Raw genomic sequence first — 24,314 nt, 5'->3', positions numbered from 1 at the left:
GTAGCAATCTTCTCCCAAGGTTCCTGCCCCTACCATCCTGGGATTTGCTAGTGGAGGTAGCCACTGGTTAATCAAATCCAGCTTCCTTGCTCATTTTTCTCCTGGAATTTGTTTTCTGTGTATAGAGCATTTACTCCAGCTACAAATCCACACTAAGAAGGAACAGCCAAGCTTAGAGGCAGCTTACCATAATGGAGTGCAGTCTGGCCTTCCCCATCCTGAAAAAGAGAAAGAGACTTGATTTTAGAGGTGTAGGTAACATTGTGGTAATACAAATACACCCCAGTTTTAAATAAATAGGCTGAATCCCAGCAATGTTTTAATTGACCAGACAAACAGCCAGGACACCCAGCTACCTGACAGCTGGGATTTGAATCATCATCCACCATCACTCCCTATTGATGGATAATCAATATCTATCCACCCATAAGAGTGCGTGGATCACGTCATGACGTGAGTATAATTCAGTTCATACTGTTATCACTTCCAGCCCATAAAAATGAAGGATTTCAGTCCTATGGCCTCACTTTGGGATTCTCACTACTCCTGGTGCTTTAGTGCAAGATGCTTCAGTGCAAACCCAGCTCTGGCCAACTACCTGAGAGAAGGGTAAAGCACTGGGATGCTCACACAGCTCAGTGCGCTGAGCTCTTCAGCACACGGCAGCACACAGAGGGGAAAACCCAGTTTCTTCCACCTGAATAAATCTTAAGGCCCTGCCTTCAGAACTAAGTCTCCCCCAATACCTAGCTTAAGTTCTGTCAAGTCAGGAAAGGGCAGAGTGCTCAGGGATGAGAGCAAGTTGCCAAACTCATCCTTGTGAAACACCTGCAGAGCAAGCGCAAAGCAAGGTGTGTGATTTGTAGGTCTTGGCACACAGCTCCCTGGTCCAGCTGACACTTAAGCCACTGCATCAGCTGTAATGCTTTGGGAAGTGTGTCCCAGACTCCTGTGTCCCCTTCCCAAACTCCTGTGTCCCCTCCCCAGGGCTCTACCACAGTTGATGCTTCACATCCAGCACTGCAAACCCAGGCACCTCACCCTGCCACCAGCCTCATCCTGCCACCAGAACAGGTGAAATAACAGAAGGAAAGAATTACTGGCCCCTTTGCTTTCACTACCCCAACCAGGATTAGCCTCTAATTCAGTTCTCTGTCTCCTTAATTTATTTGCATCTGTCTATGGAGACTTAAGTTTTTAATTGCCATCATCTTTGGGATTAAGGTGCAAATTCTACAGTTTGCTGTACATTCTGGAGCAGGCGGAAGAGAAAAGAACAGGAAAACAGGCTGAAATTCCACTCATAGCTGGAAGTATTCTGGTTTCCCAGTGTGTTATTCTGTTTGATATTAAACCTGTTGGGCTGAGGAATTAGGAATGACCTGTGTTTTGGGATGGGAGGTGCCCTACTTTGCTCTGGGACACTGCACCAACATGACAATCACAGCAGCAACAGGAATAAAAAGCCAGATGTAACAGGCATTTGCTGCCTAAATGCCCATTTCATGTCTTTTCCAAGCAAAGGGGTGGGAGGGTCTGACTTTTCCTTCCATGTGCCACTACCTCCCATTCACGTCACTCAGAGCAGTGTTTGAAGATGCCTCACTTCAGGAGCCTATTTCTGCCCAGACTGTGGGGAGCACAATGCAACTGGGTGTCATTGGATGGTACCACAAACCAAAGAACTGAGGGAATCACAGCCAGCATCCATTGATTATTGCACACTAAGGTAACCAGTGTGAGCCAGTGCTCCTGAGCTCTCCTTAAGAACATGGCTGCTTGGAGGAGTGACAGGGCCAGCACTGACTTCAGCAAAATACTCAGCAGGGCTGGGGAAGGAGAGGTGGGAGCGCTCGAATGAGTTATTGGAAAGGCAGGATGTCAAATGTGTGGGCTGGGGGATGGGAATCCAGCTCCCCTCTGCATCACCACCTCCAAGACTGCAGCCAACAAAACCCACAGGTGAATGGGACTGGAGCCATGCAGCAGAAACCCCTTCCCACAGGAGGGCTTTGCTGCAGAACTCCCTATTAAAACACACAGGGCTGCTCCAGGAATCCTAGAGACGTTTGTTCCTCTTCCAAAGGCCTGCAGAAAGCACTGCTGTTTCAGCAGCTGGCTGGGGATAACAAGGTTTTTTATTTCTCTTAGATGTACTTCCTGGCATCTGCTGGGCTAAGGAGGGAGCGCAGGTCTCGGCATAGGAAATGCATCCCTTTAATCCCAGTGTGGTTTTTAAAAAGAACTATTAATCCAATGTTATGCAAACATGGTTTGCACTTTATTTACGCTGCGGATTTTCCTCCTGCTTTGAGCCGGCCCAGTGGCCAAATGCTATTTGTTACACTTCTCAGATGCCGTGCTGTTTGCTTCTATTTCCTCTGTGACAAATTTTAATCCAGGTAAATGGAAAAAGCTCTAGTGTGGTCACTCACTAAAGGCCTTGAAAGCCCTAGGGAAGCTGCTGATCTCAATCCCTCTTTGATTTGGCTTTTTGGAGCACCGTGGCTAATTGCAGCCTGATGTACCCGGCTGCTCCAGGTATGGCAATGCTGAGCCTTCAGAGCAAAATGGTCACACCTGGAGACTAATCAAAGATGGGCTGTGAAAGTCAGGATTACAGCCCCCTTTGTGGGAATTATGTGAAACAAATATTATGTGAAACAAATATTGCCTGCCAGGCGCTGCAAGTGTCTGTTTTGCAATCAAACACCATGGGCAGAAGATGAGTGAAGATGAATTGTAGCTGGCCTTGATGCAAGGGGTATTTCCTGATGTGCAACAGAAAGCAGAGGCCTCTTGAGCATCTTAGGGTCCTTCTCCCAAGATGTGTCTGTGTTAGGATGGATGATCCCAAACACATGGGCAGGTACAAGCCTCTGTCCTCACCCTACTGGCATCAGATAGGAACAGGGCATCTGGAGCACATCCTCTGCAGCAGGGAGATGCTGGCAGTGATCCGATGGATTCTCTCAGCAGATGGACCAAAGAGAAGGTGCTGAGTAAAGGTAAATGGGGAAGAGGAGACAGGCAGCTCTGGGCCAACACTGAGCCAGGATGCCTCTGAGAAGTGCCCTTTCATGCCTCTGTATCAGCTGGGAAAATGTCACTGTCACAGGTTTAAAAGGAGGAAACCTGTTCTGATTCAGTGAACTTCATCACGAAAGAGGGGAAAAGCCAGGCTCAAAGCAGCAATATACTTTCTGTAAAGGCTTGCAAGGCACTGGTAGGCCCTCATCCCAGAGCCCTTTTAGCAATTCTCCATCTGTAAAAAGGAGGGGCTTGTGGAAATGGCAGAACCCACACACGCAGACAGAAAGTGACCAGGAAGGAAAGACCATGACACACTCAAATGTAGGAGTGCTCAGTCTCCCAGACACATTACTGACCACCAACAGATCTGATTCCAAGATCTCCTCTTGCCTCCTAATGCCCTGTGCTATCCCTGGTGGCTTCCACAGCCTCCTGACACATCCGGCCACGTCAGGGTGACAGCTGAGCTGCACGGCCTTTAAGGGAGATGAGACCCCAAATGTCCATGCCTACCAAACCCATCAAAACAAAGATGCTACAAAATCACTGGTACTTCCTACATGCATGGTCTGTGACAGATGTCACTCAATGAAAATCCAACTACCAGTGGATAACTTATTGGATAACAGGATTTTGTTCTGCTCCTGAGAAATTTAAGCAAGAGAAATGGGAGAAGATGGAGCGAGCGCAGATGGACCAACTGTCTTATCTGCTAAGTGGTACTGTGGCTGCTGCACATGAATTCTGTCTTATAGCTGATGGGATTATACTGGTGCTGCCATCCCATGTTCATTCCTTGGGAATTTCTGTTCCCTGCTTAACCTAACACAAGGTCTGGACTGAAGGGCAGAGACAAGGAAATGGCTTGGCTAAACCCGCTGAGATGCTGTGCACTCTGTTAAGACATAATTTGCCATTTCAAGTAGACTTTGACTGGCCAGTGTCTGACTGTGGTTTCATGGGACAGTTTTAAAAGCGGTGCTGTAGAAACACTGATAGCTCAGAGCTGCTTCATTCGCCCTCCAGGCTGTGTGCAGTGGCAGGGTGGCCTGGAGGGAGACACTGCCTCTTCCACCATCTCACCTGTTTTGTTCAGCACCAGCGGAGAAAGAGGAAAAACAAATCCATGCTGGTTACCTGGGTGAGCCTCGGTCCAGCCTGACCCCATATTGGTGATGAAGCTGGGGCACAGCACAAGGATGTGTAGGGGACCCCACACCTCCCTGAGTGCTGCTCCACACCGAGACCTCACCTCAACACCTTCAGCCACCTCCCCAAGCACAGACCCAAGCACAGCAGGAAACCTCTACACTAACCCTGCCCTTTCGAGGGGTAGCACGTGTGCTCTTTATTTTAAGGTACTTTTCCCCCCATATCTCCTTTCTGCTCATTTGTGGCACCTTTTAAGGTGCAGGGCTCGTTCCCATTGACAGACTCCGGAATGCTGGCAGGGATCGCAGGAGATAAGAACGATGAGGTGATAAGAGTGTTTAACAGCACTGGGTCCTGGGCGCGCCGTGGGCCAGAGGGAAGACAAATATTTACACTACATCTTTAGAAAGTGAGTGAATAAAAAGGGCCAGAATAATACAGACTCTGAACAAGCACAGATGCTTAGGAGCTGTAATATAAATCTCTGCAGCCTCACGACACAGACTCACTCAAGCCAGGGAGATGAAAAATAGCAGGAAAATTCTTCCCTCCACTTTTAAAAAGGGTTTTATTTCTCATTTGTTTCTACTTTAGACTTTAACTTCCCAACAATTTACTTCAACCTCATCATCATCTTATTCTCTCTCTGAAATTTTCTCTCCAAGAAGACTGAGGGTAAGGCTATAGCTCAGCACACCAGAATTTACATGCTAATCCTCACCAATACTAAAACCAGGCAATGGGGGGAAACAGAACCAGTCTGAACTCCACCAGATGATTCAGCAGGAGACATCCTCACATGCATCCTTGGTCCCAACTCCAAGGCAGCTCAGGCCAATGCCAATAGGACCAACACCATGGGACAAAGGATACAGAGCAATCTCTGCTAGAAGCAAAACCAAAAAGCCTGCACTGGTCATGAACAGCTGTTTTTTTAGGGATTGCAAATAACCCAGGCTGACAAGTGCAAGGCATCCTCTCAAGTTTGGTTCCTCAATTAGCTCTCCCACCTCCCCTGTGTGTGCACACAGGTTTGGCAGAGATCCCTTTCTCACTGAGCTGTCCCTCTCCAAGAGCTCCCAGCTCTCTCCTCTGCTCATTCCTCCCATCCTAACCATTTCCTGCACTGTGCCAGGCAGATATCCCCCAGGATGGAAGGTGCTAGACTGGTTTTTACCATCACCTCTTGGGCCCTTCTCCAGAGCCTACTGCCAGGCCATCATTTGGCCTATCTTCTAAGTGCCTCACAGATAAATTAGTTCTGCATAGAGAAGCAATTATTACATTTCTAATGGCATGAACCCTTACAGCACAATCTGCTACTGAAAGGCAAAGAAAATTGCATTAGCTTTTGTTTGATTCAAAATTATGATCAAGGGAAGAGGGATGTTGACGCCCTTTAAAGGCAAGCCTCTGAGCTGGGGATTTTTCTGTCTGGGGACCTCCCTGCTTGTATTCACTGCTGGAGCTCATACTCGTGGTTCATTTACTAATTTGGAGAAGCCTCTGCTTACAAAGCTGCACTTAAAAGCAGATCTAAGAAAGCTGAGAGAGAAGAGGATGCCCAGGAAGCACCCCTGGCTCCCTCCCACAGCCTGCATCTGCTAATGCTCCCAAAGGCCCCCAGCCCGAGGAGTTCACTGTGCCAGGGTTATGCTAATCCCTCATCGCCCTAGTTTCTAACTGGTGCTCTACCTAAATTTCCAAGTGCAATTTCAGTGGGATTTATCACATCTACTATGATCAGCATGTAGCGCTGCTGGCACAGATACAGGCTCTCAATATCCCACTGCAGACATGGCTGTCATTAATTGCAGAACAAACTGATTTCTGAACCCATGCAGCAGCTCATGCAGCAACACTGAAACTCGCAGGGATGTTTTGCTGTTGAGCATTTTCAACCCATTTTGCAGCCAGCACTCTGTGCCCAGCTGTGTATTTGGACATATTTTTAGGTTATCCAAATAGTATTTGCTACTGCTTGTTACTTTCAGCACCAGGCATCTTGCTGCTCATCAAACAAGTGTGCTGGTGCAATAGAAAAACTGCCAGGAAGCTGCGGGGATCAAAACTGTGTCTGGAGAAGTCAGTGCCTAAACCTGTAACAAGTGTCACAGTGCTGTGGCTGAGCCAGCCCCGGGCAAACCATGCCAATGCCATCCCAAGCTATGGACAGGATGATATTCCAAAGGGCAGGATGTTAATAATCCTCTTCTCAGGGGGCTTCCCTGCCCCCTCCCTGCATAAAAGTTAGTGCTCCTGTACTGCTTTATCACTTTAGCATGGCTGAGGCAGATACCTGCTTATTTAAGGGGCAGGATAAATGGGCTGAGACAGCTTTCCCATCCCCAATTCACTAGGGAACGCTTGGAAATTCCACCTGACACCGGGAGCTCTGTGCTCTTAAACAATCTCCCGTCTGATCCGATTGTTCCCCAGTGGGGAGGCAGGCTGCAGCTAGCTCAAGAGTCATTGATTGGATTAACAGCCTAATTCCCAACAGATGAATAGAATACTGATGTCTTGTCAGCCCACATCATAGAAGGAAAACACAATCTGCTTCTACAGCCCCGAAATTTAACCCTTTGCTTCCCCGCTCCCCCCTCCCCAGGGCTGGAGGCAGGGTCCAGCACCTTCAGCTGAAGATCCTACTTATTTAAATGAGAAAAGATTTATTAACCTTTGGGATACTCTGCCTAATCATTGACATGTCATGGTATTTTCTGTAAGAAACCTTCTTTTTCACCCTTTCCACACACAAGAGATTCATACCAGGGACCTTTATTATTTTTTTCTCCTCTCTTTTCCACCTGCCAATACAGGGAATGCTGTATGCTTCACAGTAAGCTGCTGAAAATTCATCAGCTCAGTGATACTTCTCCTGAAACATACAGATATTGAACGTTTTCTGAGTCTATCATTTGATCAGCAGGATGGATCTGCCTGGAAAGGAACATTCAGCTGTGGTGCAGGAGAGGCATCTCTGCAATGCCCTCTCCCTCCAACAGCTCTTGGCAAGCTGTGGGGCAGGGGAATGAAGCTGGGCACGTCATTTGCTCTTGGAGAGCTCCTGTTCTCCACCTCCTAATGGAGACACTAATGTTTTCTTACCTCATAGAAAGACTGTGATAAGAAATTAATTGCTACTGGTCAAATGTTCACTACCACAGAAGCAGGACTGTGTGCATATTAAAGAGATTCTCCGAGAACAAAATTTATTTATGGAGTCCTTGGCACTGTCTGCCTTTATTTCCTTTTTCAGGAGACAAGAATAAATAAAAATAATCTGATTTTAAGGAATTCATTCAAAATGACCCTATTTTTTTTTTCTCACATCACTGGGTTCCATAATGCCCTGGGGTTTTTTTGCTTCCAGCACTCACCCTTTATGCTTGCATTTACAAAACAGGCAGGTATGTGAGGGTCTTACTGTGAGGGTGGGGAGGCCCTGGCACAGCTTTCCTAGAGAAGCTGTGGCTGCCCCATCCCTGGAAGTGTTCAGGGGTGGGCTGGATGGGACTCTGAGCAACCTGGTCTAGGGGGAGGTGCCCTTGCCCATAGCTGGGGGTTGGATCTGTATGGTCTTTAAGGTCCCTTCCAACCCAAACCATTCTATATTTTGAAGCCTGCAAGGTGTGCATCACCCAAGATAAGCCAGGCTGTGCTGTGAAGCAGAAATAAGGTATTTCCAGTGGTATTTGGGTTTTACAGCTTATGTGCAGAGTGGAAACACTCCCTCCATCCCTCCTTAACTCTAACAAACTAGTTAGCCCAGCACTAACATGACTAATAGGAGAGAAAGCATGAAAGGATGGAAGTGCACACCCTTTCTTCCCCCTTCTATAACTAGTAGCTTCTAGTCATGACAGTTTTCAAGACTGCAGTGTCTTATAACATTATTATGCATATAATAAACTTGCTAGGAGACTGAATGAAAGAAACAGTCCTTCCCTCTCCTGGCTTCCAGTACATCAACCTTACAGGTAGAGTCCTGTCTTCAGAGAGACAGTGTGTCACAGTGTGCTCACAACGTGGGCAGTGGGGAGGCATTAATGACAGAGCTGCCCTAACCAAAATAATTAGCCAGAGACACCTCATCAACTCAAACAATTCAATTAATGCCCTATTAGTATTTTATAGTGGTTCAAGTTATTAGCTCTTTTTACAGTTGGAAACCATAATGTTTAATTTTCATCCCAGATGTGAATTGTTCCAGATTGGCACTAAATAAATAGATAAATAAATTCAATGAGCCCTGTCCAGCCCAGCTCCTGCCCTGCAATAGGGGTGCATTGTACATTCAAGAATCCAGGTTAAGGATAGGGACTGGGGCAGTCGTGCCCTGGAACTAGCAGACTGCAGGTTTTATAAATACATACAGAAATAATTAAAATCTAAGGGGTTTAGAAGGGTTAATCTCCTTTAAATAATCTCTGCCACAAAGCCTGTAAAGTCACTGCTGGCACGATGCCCACATGGGACCGGCTGTCGGGTATCAGGACAGCACGTGTGGAGGGGAGCAGGGAGATTAGGAGGCAGAGGTGGCCCATCAGTGCTGCTGCCCCACAGATGGCTGCCCCAGGCTCTGCCCAGGGGCTGCAAACCTGCAGGACCAGGGCTGGATCCAGCACCAACCAGTAAGCCAACAGCCACTGGCTCCACCTCAGTAAAGAGAGAGAAGGAGGCTTGATTAGGGAGAACATTGCTGCCACTGCTTGGTGCTGACTCTAAGGCAAATGCTGGCTGATATTTATTTAAAAGGATTCAGGGCTTTGGAAGTAACCCTTTTTCCTCTGCAGGCTTGGACCTAAACCCCTGCATGATGGAGGAGATGTTGCACTTTTGATTGTCAATTATAATGGCTCAGAGCTGCCACTCTGCCTTTCCATATGTCCTCTTTGTGGAAACTGCCATTTAAAGCCAACAACTGAGTGACCCTGAGAGAGAAAAAAATCCAGAGGAAAGCAGAAAAACCACTCCTGTGTGGGCTAAAGCAATGCCTGTCCCAAACACACGGGTTTGATTCCCTTGATTTGGGCAAAGGCAGGCCCAGGTGAAATGCCCAGGAATGCCAGGGCAGAGCTGGAGCACTGTCAGAGAGGTTGTGTCGTGAGGACAGGCATGGTTGCAATAAAAGCCAAGTCACAATGTGCTGCAGGAGGAGCAGAGGTGCTGCTAACAGCTCAGGAGCTTTTTCTCCTTCAAGTCAGGGGGGATAAAGACTTTGGAGACTCTTTTAGTGCCATAAACCTTCCTTGGCTTGGTGTGCAAAATCAGCACTTTCCACACTGAGACATTCTGAAGCATCCTCTGAACTCATCAGATGAGATCTGGATTTTATTAAGCCAAGCTTGAGAAAGCCTGGGCTAGCAGGGAAGCTGAGTTCCAGTGGCACACAGCCCTCAGCATGAAAAGCACATTTTTTTCTCTCCTCCTTTAGTGCCAAGAACCTTGCTCAGACATCTCAAAGCAGCTGAGGATAGCGCTGTGCCCTGCAGCCTCCAGACAGCCTTTCCTTTCCAAGCATGCCTGTTCCTTAAGGATGACGACTCCTCTTTGTGGCTAATCTGGAATTAGAGAGGACATTCACACACTCGCAGCCGTCTGCCAGAGGGGGAAGGCATCAGAGCCTGGCTCCTGCCCCCAGTGGAGCACTGCCAGGGAGAAGCCAACTGCATGTGTTGACTTAAGAAGCTCCCATCTCATCACCTCAAAGGGTTGCTGTTTTTGTGACCTCCAGCAGCCTTTTAGCAGCCTCTGTGAATTGTATTAGTAGCTGATTTACCATTTGTTATTTTATAAGGCATGAAGCTGCTCTTTCATTTGCTCATGCTCCACCAAGTACAACTACATGAAAACTCAGTCTGTAATCACTGGGGCTGTTTCCTAACGGAAGAAAGGAGGAATAAATAGTGAGGGAAAAGGTTTATTGGTACTGCTTATTCACAGACAGTTAGGTTTCCAAACAGCTATTAATGAAGTGCTACTACTAAAGAAAGAAAAAGGAAAAATATCTGGAGAAAACTGCCTCAGGACATCAAACCCTATCAGTAACTGGGATTTCTCCATGGAGCCACAGTGCTATTAAAATACAGCTGAACTAAGTACTTGCAGTTTGGTCTGTCATTAGGTATTTAGTGAGATGCAAAATTGATCTTCACTTTAAAGGGCTCTTTCAAAGTCTAGAGGCAACACTTGCTCTCTCCTTGTGCTGTATAATAGAGATGTTCCTAATGAAATTCAGCAGGAACTGGAGGCAACCAGGGAAAACCTCAGCCAACTTTATAACAGACAGATTTATGTTCAGGGCTGTCCTGCTCTTCCAATGAGTTATTCTGCACAGGGCAGGGGTAACAGGTTCTCCATTCATGGCTTGTACAAGCGTGGCAGAAGGTCAAGTTCCCTGGTGCTGCTGGCTCTGTGCTCAGCGCTGGGGCTGCTGCCACATCTGGGGCTGGGCTGAGCAGCTCCATCCCATTTCCTCCTCAAGCAGCCCAGGGAGCCCACTGGGACCAGCTGGGCCTAGAACTGGGCCCAGCCCCTTGGAGCAGATGGCAGGTGCTGGTGGTGGCAGCTGATGTGGGGCAGTGCTGAACCAGTGACCTAGAGGTGAAAGGCTCCATATCTCCCATTATCAATCCCCAGAGCCCCCTCTGGAGTAAGTGTTGATACATTAATCTTTCTGACTGATGGAAACAAACATTCCACAGGGGAATCTTTATTTATATTGAGCCCAAATCACCCTTAAAAACATAAAGTTAAGGGCAGGCTTAGGTATCAGCCTTCCATCAGAAAGTTAATGCCACCCTTTTCCCCTTCCAGCAAATTTAAAGAGCATGTCATCACACATTAGTCTGAGCACAGCCCCAGTGTGGATGGCTGCAGTAAATAATAAACTGGTGTTTGTGTTTCCTGCTGTGCATGCTGTCCTCCTAAACAGTTTAATAAAAAAGGAGTATATTTCCAAGCACTGCTGGAGTGCCTGGATGAAGCATGTGGTGTAGGATAAATACCTCCACATCAGGACACTTTTCAAAGCCATCAGGCAGAGGACTCAGTCTGTTGCGGGTTTTTTTAAAACTGCACAAGCTAATGCTTTAAGAGTGTCTTGATGGAATCAGGGAAATTGGATTGTCCCCCCATTTGCTGGCCTAAAACAAGCCTTTTTTTATTTATCCCATTAGAGGAACACAAGAGAAACCTTTTAAATGTCACTAAAATTTTCCCTGCATTGCAAAACCCAGTCAAAAGGGTTTTAATTTTCCCTGAGACCTCTTAAGTAATGCAGTATGTCAAGATTTAATACCTTGTGTGCAGGGGATTGTCTGCATTCTGTGCTGTTTCACCAGGGTGACTCCATAGGGTCGGTCCTGGTCACTGGATTTGGTCCCTGTCAGCACTGAGCTGCTCAAACAGCCCACACCACTTCAGATCAGGTCTGCTGAACAAACAGGCAAGTGAAAACGAGATGCAGCTTTCCCTGGACCAGTCTGGGACTACCAAAAATTCAGCAGTGCTGCTCAGTCTCCAGTGATTTTGTTCTGTGAGTTGGGACTCTCAGGTTTTGGAAAAGCCTGTCATTTTTAGGCTTTATTCACTTATTTATAAGAGAGCCAGGGAGAATTGTCAAGAGGCACTTTTGTACATAAGGCTCCCCATTCCCCTGGCATATTTAAGAAGACAAACAGGGCAATATCACAAGCAGAGCCCAGGACTGTAAACTGGCTAAAGCACACTGGCTAAAGATGGCAACAGGACCATGACACCTTTGAAGGCTGGGCTGGTGCCCACTCCAGCCTTGCTGTCCCAAGGGCTGAGGGCATTAATGCCAAAACAGCTTTTCAGAGCCCCATGGTGCTCATCCCACTGTCAGCCAGCCAGGGAGCCATGGGTGCTCTGATGTCCCAAAGCAGCCCCAGCTAGTCACATTTGCTACTAAAATACACCATTATTTTGCTCCTGTGGAATATGGGAGGTCTCTATCCACGCTGTCCATGTTGCTTTTTGCAGACAGTGAACATGTCATACCACAGTGAGACAGGACCTGGGATGCCAAATCATTTTGAGTGTGTAATTCTCCCCAAGCCTGGTTTTACAGAGAAAAGAGGAACTGGAAGGCAATGAGCATCCACGCTGGGGTATGTGAGCCTCCAGTCTCTTGTTCCAGAATTCACACAGGTGCACTGAGAGCTGGGAAAGGTGCAGAACCCAGGAAATCGAGCAAGAGGAGGCACTTCCCAGCCTCTCAAACAGTCCCAATAAAACCCAGCCCTGAGACCAAGACACTGCCTACTGATCTTCCCTGTAGGGTTTCATAATCTATTTTACAAAATGTCAAAATCCAGCACTAAAATTGGAAAAAAAGGGGTAGGGGAAAAAAAGCAAAAAAAAAAAAAAAAAATCAGACTGGCTGGTTATTGGACCAGGGGCTGTGTTAAAAGGATCAGGAGGTGGTGGGCCAAGCAGTGGGGGAGGGAATGGGATAAAGTAGTGGGTCTAATCAAATCAGTTGAAAAAGCTGCAGCCTCTCGGAGTTAACCTTGCCAATCAGGGAGGCAGCGGGAGCATGTCTGCGCACACTAAAGCGGGAGCGCGTCCTTGAACCCGCCCGGCCCCGTCCTCCCGCAGCCCGGCCACCCCACAGCCTCGGCAGGCAGCAGCAAAGCCCAGGACTGAACTCCCTCCTCGGCCTTGCTCCAGGGGAAATCAGCACTGCAAAGGCAGCTCGGAGGCTTCCCAGTGATTAGAGGTGAGCCCACGGGATTAAGCCGGCAAGAGTTGGAGAAATGTTAAAAAACAAACAAACCAAAAGAGAGGGAACAAAAGGAGAAGCCTTCCCATTGACAAATGCTGTTGCATTGAGCCTGGCAGCTGTGAGAGGCATTACCAATCTTTGCTAATGACTGAGGGCACTGAAGTATCTTTAAAATAAATATTCACTAGGAATTACACGGGTAATCTAAAGGGATGATCCTGCTGCTTTAACAGGTCCATAACCTAAACATTAAATGATCTACACAAGTGTTTGCATTCATTTTGACCCAAATCAACCCTTCTGCTAAAAGCTTTGGAAAGGCAGATAAAATTTTGGAAACCACAGGGCTGCTCTGAGTTAGAGTTTGTATAAATTCCTCCAGATCCTCTGTTTTCTGAAGGAAGAACAGGGCTGAGCTCTTGGAAGGCAGGAGCCTGCCAGCAGCCAGGGAAAGGCTTTAGCAGAAACCCACACTCAGAACATGAAGCAGCAAGCACAAGTCCAGCCTGCCACATAATCCAGTCCCTGTGGTAAAAATATCTGTGTTCAGAGTCTTGGTTCCAGCCTGTCTTCCCTGGGGAGACAGGGACTACCCAGCATGGTGAGAAGAAGCTCTGCTGTAGAGAATGGGACAAACCCTGTGCCTCGGTTTCCCCACCTGTATAATGTCATGTTCCTTCCAGCTGGGGAACTTGTCCCTGTGCCTCAAACTCCTGGAGGGCAGTTTCAGCTGATTCTAGAAAAGCTCCATCAGAAAGCCATCACCAATCAATTCAGGAAAACTCACCCTACTGCACATCCTGGTCACGCCACAAAGACTGCCAGGACCTGAAGCAGACTGGAAATGATGGCTCAAGAGTTTCAGTTTGTACTGAATGCAGCAGCCCTGAACACCTAATTCCATCTACCAAGAGTTTATGCAAGTGAAGTCCCTCTGTGGGCTGCATCAATGCCTGATGCCTAATGAATACTAAACTTGGATCTAATAAATGCCCTGATCACTGTATCTCTCTGGGCTGATACAGGCAGTAAGGCTGGGAAAAGCTGAGCAATACCTGGAAACAAAGTTTTATTTTCTTCCCAGGACACCCGAGGTTTCCTAAGGAAAATAGGTGATTTATGACTTTGACTACCCTCCCTACAGAACTTCAAGTCCTGTAACCAGGACTTCCAGTTCCCACACTCCTTTTGCTATTCTATTAATTGTTCTGCAAAACTTCCCCCACATCTCGTGACCCTGTGAAGGGAGAAGTCCCCAAGTCCCTGCGATTTTTATGCAGTTGTAGCTCTCATTGGAGCAACTGTGCAACAGCATAAAATTCAAAGATAGACAGCTTCCCTGGGTGGCTTTTCACACCTTGAGTGCTCAGGAGACAATACCCTTCTCTGAGAGGAGGCACAGTGCTGGGGAGACATAGTACATATTAATTTCTAAAAGAGGATTTTAATCATGCAACGTCCTCTGCAGTCGCACAGAATTTAATCTCATTGCTGACAGTGGGTGATGGGGGAGCATGTTAAGTGGAAAAGTTGTATTCAAGACCTTCTTGCAGATATGTGCTACAGGCAGTCCCATGGGAGGAAGGAAATGACCCAAACCTGTCTCTGTGGCTGCTGACCACCCTGGCCTGGGCCCCATCCACTCACAGCAGAAATGCAGGCACACTCCCAAAGTTCTGCACAGGGTTCAAGTAGACGTGGTAATACAGTTAGCATTTATCAAGCCTTACTTTACAAATATTGATTTATTAATCTAGGCAAGACCCAGGGATATACACACATAGCATTCCCACGGTGGTTACACAGACTGAGACACACAAAGAAGCCCCACTGTCTGACTTGCTCAAGGTCAAACGAGGAAAAGCACCCACAGGCAGGATTAGTTTTGGGATGCTGAGCTCCCAGCACTGTGCTGGGACTGTCAGGACACACTGTCCTTTTCCACACTAAGTCTTCTAAGATCTGGCTTCACCCAAGTCTACACTGAAGGACACTCTTGCTTTCACTTTGTGATATGGGAAGCAAACATTGAAGTTGAAAACCAAAAGCTGAGAACTCAGACTCTGCCAGCCACCGTGGCTGGGCTGGCACCTACTTTTGCACAGTTATCTTCAGTCTTCTCCCTCCTCTGCTTGCAGGCAGCTTAACCACTCCTGGTCAATGAAACAAGTGTTAAAGACAAAAATTCCAAAGGAATTGATATCATTTGTTTCACCAGTTTTTAATGGGCCCTTAAAGTTTGTACTTGGAATCATGAAACAATTCTTTTTTAGAAGCTTCCATGAGGGCAAAGAATGTTGGTAGCAATCAGTGCCTAGGAAGGGTGAAATCCAATGCTTTTTTGCCTCTCTAGAATAAAAAAAATACTTCCCTCATAGATTCAAAGTTAGGACACCACAAATGATGACCCAACAGAATACAATTCCATAAAATCCATACATTCAGTGTAAAAGGATGTGTGTTTTCAAGCAGCACATATCTGACAGCTACTTTCTAAAGCAAGTCAAACTCTGCTAAGTCACCCTAAGCATCTTTTTGAGGTATTAGACTAGCTTTGGACTCCTAATGGATAAAAATTAGGTATGAGACAACAGCAGAGGGCTTTAAAATGCTGAGGAGCTGGAAGGAATGACCATATGCTTTTGTGTACAACAGCCTTTCCTGTAGTATGGGAGAACTGTAAAAAGTTAAAGCAGCTGAGTGATAAATACAGACTAAATCTGAAGGAATGGCTTTTAGAAGACAAGGAATTAGGAGAATCCTGCAGGAAAATCATGGTAAGGCTCAAGGCACAATGCTCTGTGATTTATGCTGCTGAAGGCACGGGATGTTCTGTCCACTCCCAGCTGGCCTGGAACATGGAAGTGTTGCTGCTCAGCCAAAGTCCAGCCCAAACTCTCAGGGCAGACAACAGACAGCATGAAAAAAGAGGATACAACTTTATCCAACACTGAATGCTTAATGACAGAATCAAGGCCTTTCTCCAGTTGCTCCTTGCTTTTTCTCCTGAAATCCCTGATTTTTGTTAACAAAACCTGAGGAAAGCTGACTACCTGAATGTGCCAGACACAGTCTCCTTTAAGTAGTATGTAATTCATAAATACAAAGAAAATTCTATTTAGTTTTTTCCTTTCAAAACCAAACACACTATATTTAAGATGTGATTTAAATTTATTTTTAAGAAGCATTTTAAAATTTTCTTGTAAAGGTTTTTTTAAAATTAAATTCTAATTCTATTCAGAGGTACTTGGGCACAAGACAAAACAAAAAACCTAATAGTCTAACAGAAGAAATGTCTCATTTGTTGTTTTCTATCCTGATTCAAATGCAAAAATCAAGAATGTTAATAGACTAGGTTGAACTACATAGTTAAGCAAACATGGGCAGACATTGTGTACCTGATTAGCAAATGAAGAATTAAATTTACTATAAAGGTTATACTTAGCTGCAAATGAACACATTTTAATGACTACTAACCAATGAAAATCAACCTTTCCTTAGAAAAATAAGTAAGAACTAGATATAAATTGATTATTAAATCAATTAAGTCAATCTTAACCTGTCAGAATCTCCCTCCTAAGAGTCACTGTTGGATGCAAAGCTGCTGCTCTATGGTATGGCCACCCAGCCAAACACAAAGTGATGCAGTGCCAAAGGTACAGTCACACACAGCACCTTCACCCCAAATTACACCTCAGGCTCCCAAACTAAGCATATCCACTAATGCATGGAGCCCATTACTTTGTCCTATTTTCCTCTATTAAACAAACAGAAAAAAAAAAAAAAGGGTCCCTGTAAGAGCCTGAACCATTTTGAGAATCTGGTGAAGCCTGATTGACTTTTTATTTCTTAGGAAAAAAAAAAAAGTGTTTAAATGTAAAGCAACTGGTTGCAGCATTGTGGGATTAGTTGGATGAATCCTTCTGTGGATATAATCAGCTTAATGGCAACAAAGATCACAGTGCAGTTAGTGCAGCTGTGGCACTCAGAGCATTTCACCAAAGGGGAAGGTTTGCAGCAGGCTGGAACAGTCCCTTTTTATTTCCAGCCTCTTTTATTTCCAGCCTCTCTCTCTGTGCAGTCAACATCCCATCAGCTCCATTAGCATGAGAGAATTAAGGAGGGAAATGGGTAGGGTGGAGCAATTTACGTCTGTGGGTCAGCATACTTACACAGCGTCAGATAATTCAATTAAATTGACAAATAAAGTGGTGCTAGTTGTTTTCCAAACTCAGGTTAATTTTAACTTAATTCCCACACTGCTGTGGGCCAAAGGGCTGTCTGAGGCTGCCTTACACATGGCTAAATGGCCAGCTGTCTGTTATGGAACAAACATGCTCTAAAGAGCATCCTTACTCTCAGGATGTTCTTAGTATCCTCATTTTCTCACAAAAAACCTGAACTTCAGACTAAAACTGAAGACTTGATTCTCCTAATTACAGCTCTATTTGCACTGGCAAAGGAATTGCTTTATATTATACCTTCTCCCACTGTTAAATTGCAAAAACACCCCCAAACAGTAGAACATAATAGATGTGAGATTTTAGCTTATCCTACAAGAAATTAAGAAATGCTATTTTCTAGACTTCTTAAATTAAGACTTCCATCATTTAATGCACTGATCTACCTAGCACAGACAGTATTAACACTCACAAAGAAGAAACAACTAAATCTTAATTTATTAACCACTAACTATTCTCTTTATGGGTTTTGCTTCCTCCAGCAAAAATCCCCTGAGATGCAGGTGAATGCACTAATGACTGAGGATAAACACAGAAGACCCACAAATCTGTTATATGGAGGAAACTGATGGATATCAGTTTGCTAAGCAGGAACACCTCAGGAACAAGCTGTCGAGCCTGCTAAGGTCTTCCCTCTCAGCTGGTACCACTCAGGCCCATGCAGCTGCACTGTGGAACCAGACCTGTGAAGGAGAATTAATTTCCATTTGCAGAACAAAGACCTTTTTGAGTACCACAATGTTTTGAAGCCCTTAAAATAAATCAGTGCTTGAAGATCCACTGCACTTTCCATAAATAATGCAAACGTTCCTCCTCTGCCTCGGCCAAAACTTCCTGTCTCCAAAACGTCAGTGCAACACCCTGCTGTCAACCTCCCCACCAGGAATACTTGCACTTCAGCACTTCTGCATGGATATAATCTGTAAAGTGCTAGGCAAATAAGCACACTCTGAATTGGGAAATGTTCTTGACAGACTACCTGGCAGGAAGCTTTCAAGCCCACCAGGAGCGTCGGCAGGCCAGAGCTGCACGTGTCGAGTCCATCACCTTAGGAGGCTTTCACAGTTTTGCTTTTTGTGATGCTACAAAATGCATCTTCAGAGCCATTATATGAATTAGTTGGAAAGGGGTAGGGGGGAAGGAGGAGTAGCTAAGAACAGCAATCCACCCTGTGAGGACATTTAGAAGCATCTGGCTCAGAGATATTAAGAAAGGAAGGAAAAATTAATCATGCTGGCTGGGAAAAAAAGCCTGGCATCAGCACAGCCACCTTGTCATAAGGCAGATATTAATAATGTGAACCCCCAGGGAACACTCAGACATCTGAAAGATCCACTTGTTGGCTCTCACTGAGCAGGCAGGTTTAACTGATGTCTCTTTGAAACCTTCTGAATCTTATGCTAAAACACTGCTTAGGATTTTTTTTTAAAAGCAGAAAAGAACCCTTAGTGCTAAAGATCAGATATTTCCTGTATTCCTCTCTTCTTCCTAAATGGTATTGAAGAGATAAAACCTAACATTTTATAGAGCTGTAGCTCTGAAGAACATGGGAGAGAAATGGAGGTGAAAACTGGTTGAGTGTTTTGAAAAGAGAAGAAACAAAAAGGCTCTTGTTGGAACAGGAAAAACCACACCTGGCCAGGACACCACAATTTAGATATTGGATTAGATTAAGGTTAGGGTAGGATATAAATTAGTGGCAGTAACAATAACTAGAACTCACATTTCCAAGAGAATTAAAGCCAACAAAACAGGGTGAGGCCCTCCTTTTTGGTGCCTTGTTACTTCTCCACAGCAGTGTTTCCTGGAAGCCAACAATGATCAAAGAACCACAGATCTGCCTGGATTTTTGCTAAAAGCCCACCAGGCACCCCCAAAATGGTATTTCTGATTTCTTGGATCACCTATGACTTGTTACAACTCCAGATTCTCAGGACACACACCTGAGCCACTGGAGTGTAGCACCAGCTACAAACCAAGTGTCTCAAAGACCAAATGATGATAGAAAAGGTGTTTCTGTGCTATCTGATGAGGGAGGAGATGCTACCATTGAAGCCATCAAGCAGCCACATCAAACAAGATGGGGTTGTGGTTGGCAAATCTAGATGGACAATTCCCCCAGCTTGGGAATGGTGCTCAGAAATTCTTTGTTTAGAACCAGCCAAACTCCTATGTTTAACTGGAAGATGATGTCCTGGAGACCAGAACTTTACCAGGTGTTTTCAGTAGCTGGGCACAGGATTGAAAGCAGCATCCATCCAGAAATGAGTGCCATTGTCTGCTTGGGTCAGAACCAATTTTGCAGCTGGGTGACTGTGTTTTTAAACCACCCTATCCCAGAAGGAAATGTTTTCTGCATGGGGTACAGCTGGGATACATTCCTATGCAAATGAAGCAGTTTTCTCTTTTTCTCTATGAAAAGTCTCCCATTTCTTCTCCATCACTGATTCTTCCTCCCAGTGGTAAAATGCAGCATTTGCAGGTTTTTTTTTTAAACTGATCCCAGCAAGGGACACACTCAGGCCTAGTACACATGCCAGTAAAAGTCCCATTGATTTAGGGGAGGAATTCACGTGTTTATCCTTTGCCAGAAGTCCTCAGTAATGACACCTTCCCATCCTTTAAATCCTCCTTTAAGACTCCTTCTGCCATGACCCTCCGTGTCACTGCTGTCTGGCATTGCCTGGGGAAGCCATGAGCCAAGAATTCCATTTTTCTGCTGATCTCTGTTTTGTTCTTGTACTTCCATTCAGTCAGCCTTCCCATTTGCACTACCTGTGGCACTGGATCTGGTGCCAAGATGATCTCTTTGGGATAGGGATGTCTTTGCTATTGCTTAATGCCTTGACTTAAAATTTAAAAGGGAACAAGAGGAACACTTGTACTGACAGGCAAAAAAAGGATGATTTAAAATCCATGTCTAAATGACTAGTTCATATAATCTTCCATTTTTGTCTCAATACACATTTATAACCTTTACATTGTGGTTTATCCCAGCTGACTGGGCTTAGAGCAAGTTGTTTCTTTCCAGCTGATGAGAGCAAACTGAGCACATCCACGCTTACCTTTTCCTCCTGAGAGGTAAAATGAATGATTTAAAGTCACCACAGCTCTGAGTCTTCCTGCTGCTGTGAAAGACCCAGATCAAAAGTGCCTCCAAGGTTTAAATGAACCTCTTTTACTCTGCAATTAGTGCTGGAGGTAAGGGTGTGTGTGATCACTTCCCATCACTGCAAACACAAGCCCTTGGTCATTAAGCTGTGAAAAATGGATCATTTGCAACTGCTGAGCCGTAACTTTACAAATCTCTTCTGAGTCTGACCACTGGAATTCACAGTGTAATGCTCAATTTCATACCACTTCAGAAGCCAAACTACCATGTAATCTGTGAGCACTGCTTCAAAACATCCCCACAATGGCAGCAGGAATGGGACATCACAGAGAAGGGAACCAGGCAGCTTTGGCAGATCTGGCTTCTGATCCAGATTTCATCTGCACAGTCCAATTGTGACTAAAACTTGAGTTAAACAAACAAACAAACAAACACAACAACAAAAAATCTAAAAGAAAAGAAGAGTAAATTGAGATTTCCTGAACACAGGTAACCTGGCCTCTGGCTGAGTCCCAGCACACATGTCAAAGTTTCTTTGTACCATGCTCCAGCCTACTGCTTTCTGAAATACTCTGCTTGTCTTCCTTCTGTGTTAGATAAAGTCAACCAGTCCAAACTCCTCCCTTCCTGTTTTGCTCATTAATCCTTACCTGGATTTGAGAGCTGTGCTGAAAGAGAGACTCTTTCATCCAGTCACCAAGCCAGGGAAGGAAAATGCCCACAGTCTGAGTTGGGATTTTCCTCCTCTTCCAGCACCTCACAGCCACACAAAGCTCATCACTAACTGTGCTCAGCCTTGCTGCCAGCAGCAGGACATGGGGGCTTTGCTCCACCAGACCTCCAACCCTGTCCTGGACAAGAAAAACCTTTAACTTTATTCCCATTCCTCTCCCCTGCCTCACAAAAATACTGCTGGATATACAGTAAAGGCAGGAAATATCACAGGGAGGAGGGGAAAAATCAATTAAAAGAAATTTGCAAAGCATTGTGTTAGAGCATCTCATTTAAAGCAGCCACTTTTTATCTGCAGGGCAAGTTAACTGCAGTACTGTCATGGCAGTAATGTTGTGCATCACAGAAGGTGACAAAATTTTTAAGGGTATTTATTGTGAGGATCCTAAATTCAGGACTGTATCCCACAAATTAATTTACAAGGGTGGCAGAAGTCAGCTGGCTAGAGCTGCTATTGCTAATAGCTAGAAAAGACCCACTTAATCACTTTGCATTTTTATTTGCAGAAGATAAAGAAACATTTCTTTCACTAATAGTTTCATGCTTGTTTCATCTCATTTTATCTGGACTGCAGGATCTGTTTAATTTCATTTCATCAGTTTTCTAAGGTTCTTAAAAGTACCATATTTTTATAATCTTGTTATATCCATGAGATAAAGAACGATTATTTGCCCCACCATTTCCCAAATGGCAAACCACGGCAGAAAGAAATCAAGTGACTTGTTCAAGGTCACGCTGGGATTCTGTAGCAAAACTGGAGAATTAGAAACCTAAACTTGACTCTAAAAGAGCCATAAACAGAATTTCTTCACAGAATCCACAGATATTCTACAGATCTGGGCATCTACTGCTATGTTTTTAATAACATATAAAACTGTGGAAATCCAGCTCTGAATGGACAGATCTTGTAATTTCTCTCAAATGAAAAAAAAGCAAATTCTCTCACTTGCATCACAGGTGTGGCTCTATAAAGAGGAAAAAATGTTAATGTTCATATTCTAAATTATTTTCCTCCTAAACCTTAGAAGAGCCATGACTCAAACTAAAGTGAATTTCAAAGTTCTGTATATTAAGATGCGTTGCTCACGAGATCTTGCCGTTCAGTCATGCATTGTTCAGTACTTGGATTTTTCTGTTAGCTTTTATATTGAGCAAAATAAATCACTCAACCCTTTCTCCCCTTGATGACAGTTGCCAGTGCAGTTTTGCTTGCAGTGTTTAACAGCCTTAGGAACTTTCTGCTCTTCTGCAGGCTGGGCAGGAATGAAGCAGGAACACACAAATAATCCAAGAATCTGGAGAGTGAATAATGGATTTTTTTTGTTTTTGTCTAAAATTCCCAGTAACCAGGGTTCTAACAAGTGAAACCACCAGCTTGGAAGGAGGAGGTTGTGCCATGGCTGGGACATGAATGAGGAAAGGAGTGGAATAGCAAGCAGCAGATAAAAACAGCAGTATATGGTAAAAGCAAGTGTATGTGTGTACATATATTTATATTTATGCACTGAACAGCTGCCTTGTTCCCTGCATTCTGTCCACACAAAACAAATGTCCTGCAGTGGAAAACAAGAGGTGTTTCCCAGAGACAGTTTCAAAAGGGTGAACTACCATTTATACACCCAGAAAAACCAACAGTTGCTCATCACATTAAAACCTGACACCTGGCCAGCCAAGGCTTTTGCCCTACAACTGAAAACCTGACCTGTGGAGGCAAAGAGATCTTCTGAACATTTCTGACAAGCTGGACAAGAAGAGATGCTTTAGACCCATGCAGTGTTAATGGGAGGAGCAGGTGTCTCAAACCAAGTCCCTGGCTGGGTCCAAGCTGCGGTTTCCATCTCTCTTCCAAGCTGTGTTGAAGTGCATTGGCAGAACAACATCCATCTGGGATGTATCAAGTGCTGACCACAGCAGGATTTGTCCTCTGCAAAGAGGATACGAGCAGAACACTCCAATCTGCATAAATGTTGCATTAATAACGGCCTAGGTGAAGATTGCATTTTAATTCTGAACTCCAGCCGAAGGACCTGCTTCTCTCAAAGTTCAGAGAAGCTTCTGCAGTTGCTGGTATTGATGAGTATTTCAGTGCCCACTCCCAGGGAAAGCTGTGTGCACAGTGCAAGGCCACAGATCCCAGGCAGGACCTCAGGCTTCCTCTCTGGTTTGGGAGTTCAGGCAATGCCCAAACTCATGCTTGGGCAAGGGCTTGGGAAAGCGGCCATCCTTAGCACATGCAAAGCCCTTGGAACAGATCACTTTGGAGGTCACAGCAGACACTGGATGCTTTTCTGAAGTACAGGCAACACCACATCTTCCTCTGCTGTTTTCTCTCACACTACAAACCCAACTTAATGATTATTTACACTTCCCTCTTCCAACCTTCCTCTGTCCTCCTATGTAAACGTGCTATAAATACAGACTTGGCATAAAGCCCATCCATCCACGGTTCAGCTTCCCCTGATCCTAAAGGTCATTTTCTGGACAAACTGTGATTTAGCTCCAAGTTCCTGTAAGCCTGAGCAACTTCTTCCAGCCTCCATCAGCACTAATGTGACACTTGCCCTTGTGCTACCAATGAGACACCTGTACCTTGAGAAATCAAATTTCAGCATGACTCATGTGGACTTCTGTATGGACATCCTTCTCCTGAGGGTCCCACGAGTCCTTCAAGAGTTGTCTCGGGTTTTGGAGGGAACACTGGCAAAAGTCACCCTCCACTGTACATGCCATAGGACTTTGCCCTGAACAGGACCAAGACCTCTGGCCAGTGTCAGATAATCCGTCACTATAAGCTACTTGCATCCAAGCCAGATATTTATTGCTATTGATCTGCCTGGTCCCAGTGAAAGACTTTTGTTCTCCCAACCCAGGACTTTGACCTCAATTAAGTTATGAATTTCAATCCGATAGACTGCTCCACTTACCCTGCTGCTCTCCCTGACTGGATTAATTAGAATTAGCTAGGCTGGGAGTCACCCCGAGCGCCTCATGGATCATGTTATTTTAATAATAAATAAAGAGACAGCAGCGGCATACAAGGAAGGATTTTGAAAGATTGTTCATCCAAGAGCATCATTTAAGACCTGCCAATACTAATTTCTCTGAGTTTGATTACTTCATTTACTTCTTTTTATTTCTATTCATTAATTGAGTTTTATCCCCCATTACTTCAGCTCCCCAAATGTGCCCTTCCTATAAAGGAACCAGACACACGCTTCGCTGTTACAAAGTTTTATAGCTGCAGCTCATCAAAAGTATAGTTAGCAGGAATGGAATAGTCATTAAGCAT

At 45.0% G+C, this 24,314-nt stretch overlaps 1 protein-coding gene across 6 annotated transcripts in view; it reads right to left on the bottom strand.

Annotated features, from left to right (window-relative positions):
• ACBD6 (acyl-CoA binding domain containing 6) overlaps positions 1 to 24,314 on the bottom strand; it is an 80,931-nt gene that overhangs the window by 4,270 nt on the left and 52,347 nt on the right. For 5 of the 6 annotated variants that reach the window (XM_059854749.1, XM_059854750.1, XM_059854752.1 and 2 more), the window contains one exon: positions 188 to 218. In XM_059854749.1, the coding sequence (XP_059710732.1) occupies positions 188 to 218 (31 nt within the window). Of the gene's footprint in view, positions 1 to 181; positions 219 to 24,314 lie in introns of those variants that run through there. The other variant, XR_009487563.1, reaches the window with a different exon arrangement.

This window comes from Haemorhous mexicanus, chromosome 9 (genome assembly GCF_027477595.1).
Source record: "Haemorhous mexicanus isolate bHaeMex1 chromosome 9, bHaeMex1.pri, whole genome shotgun sequence".
Taxonomy (NCBI): Eukaryota; Metazoa; Chordata; class Aves; order Passeriformes; family Fringillidae; genus Haemorhous; species Haemorhous mexicanus.
The sequence above is the reverse complement of the archived record's forward strand: the minus strand, read 5'-3'. Positions and strand labels throughout refer to the sequence as shown.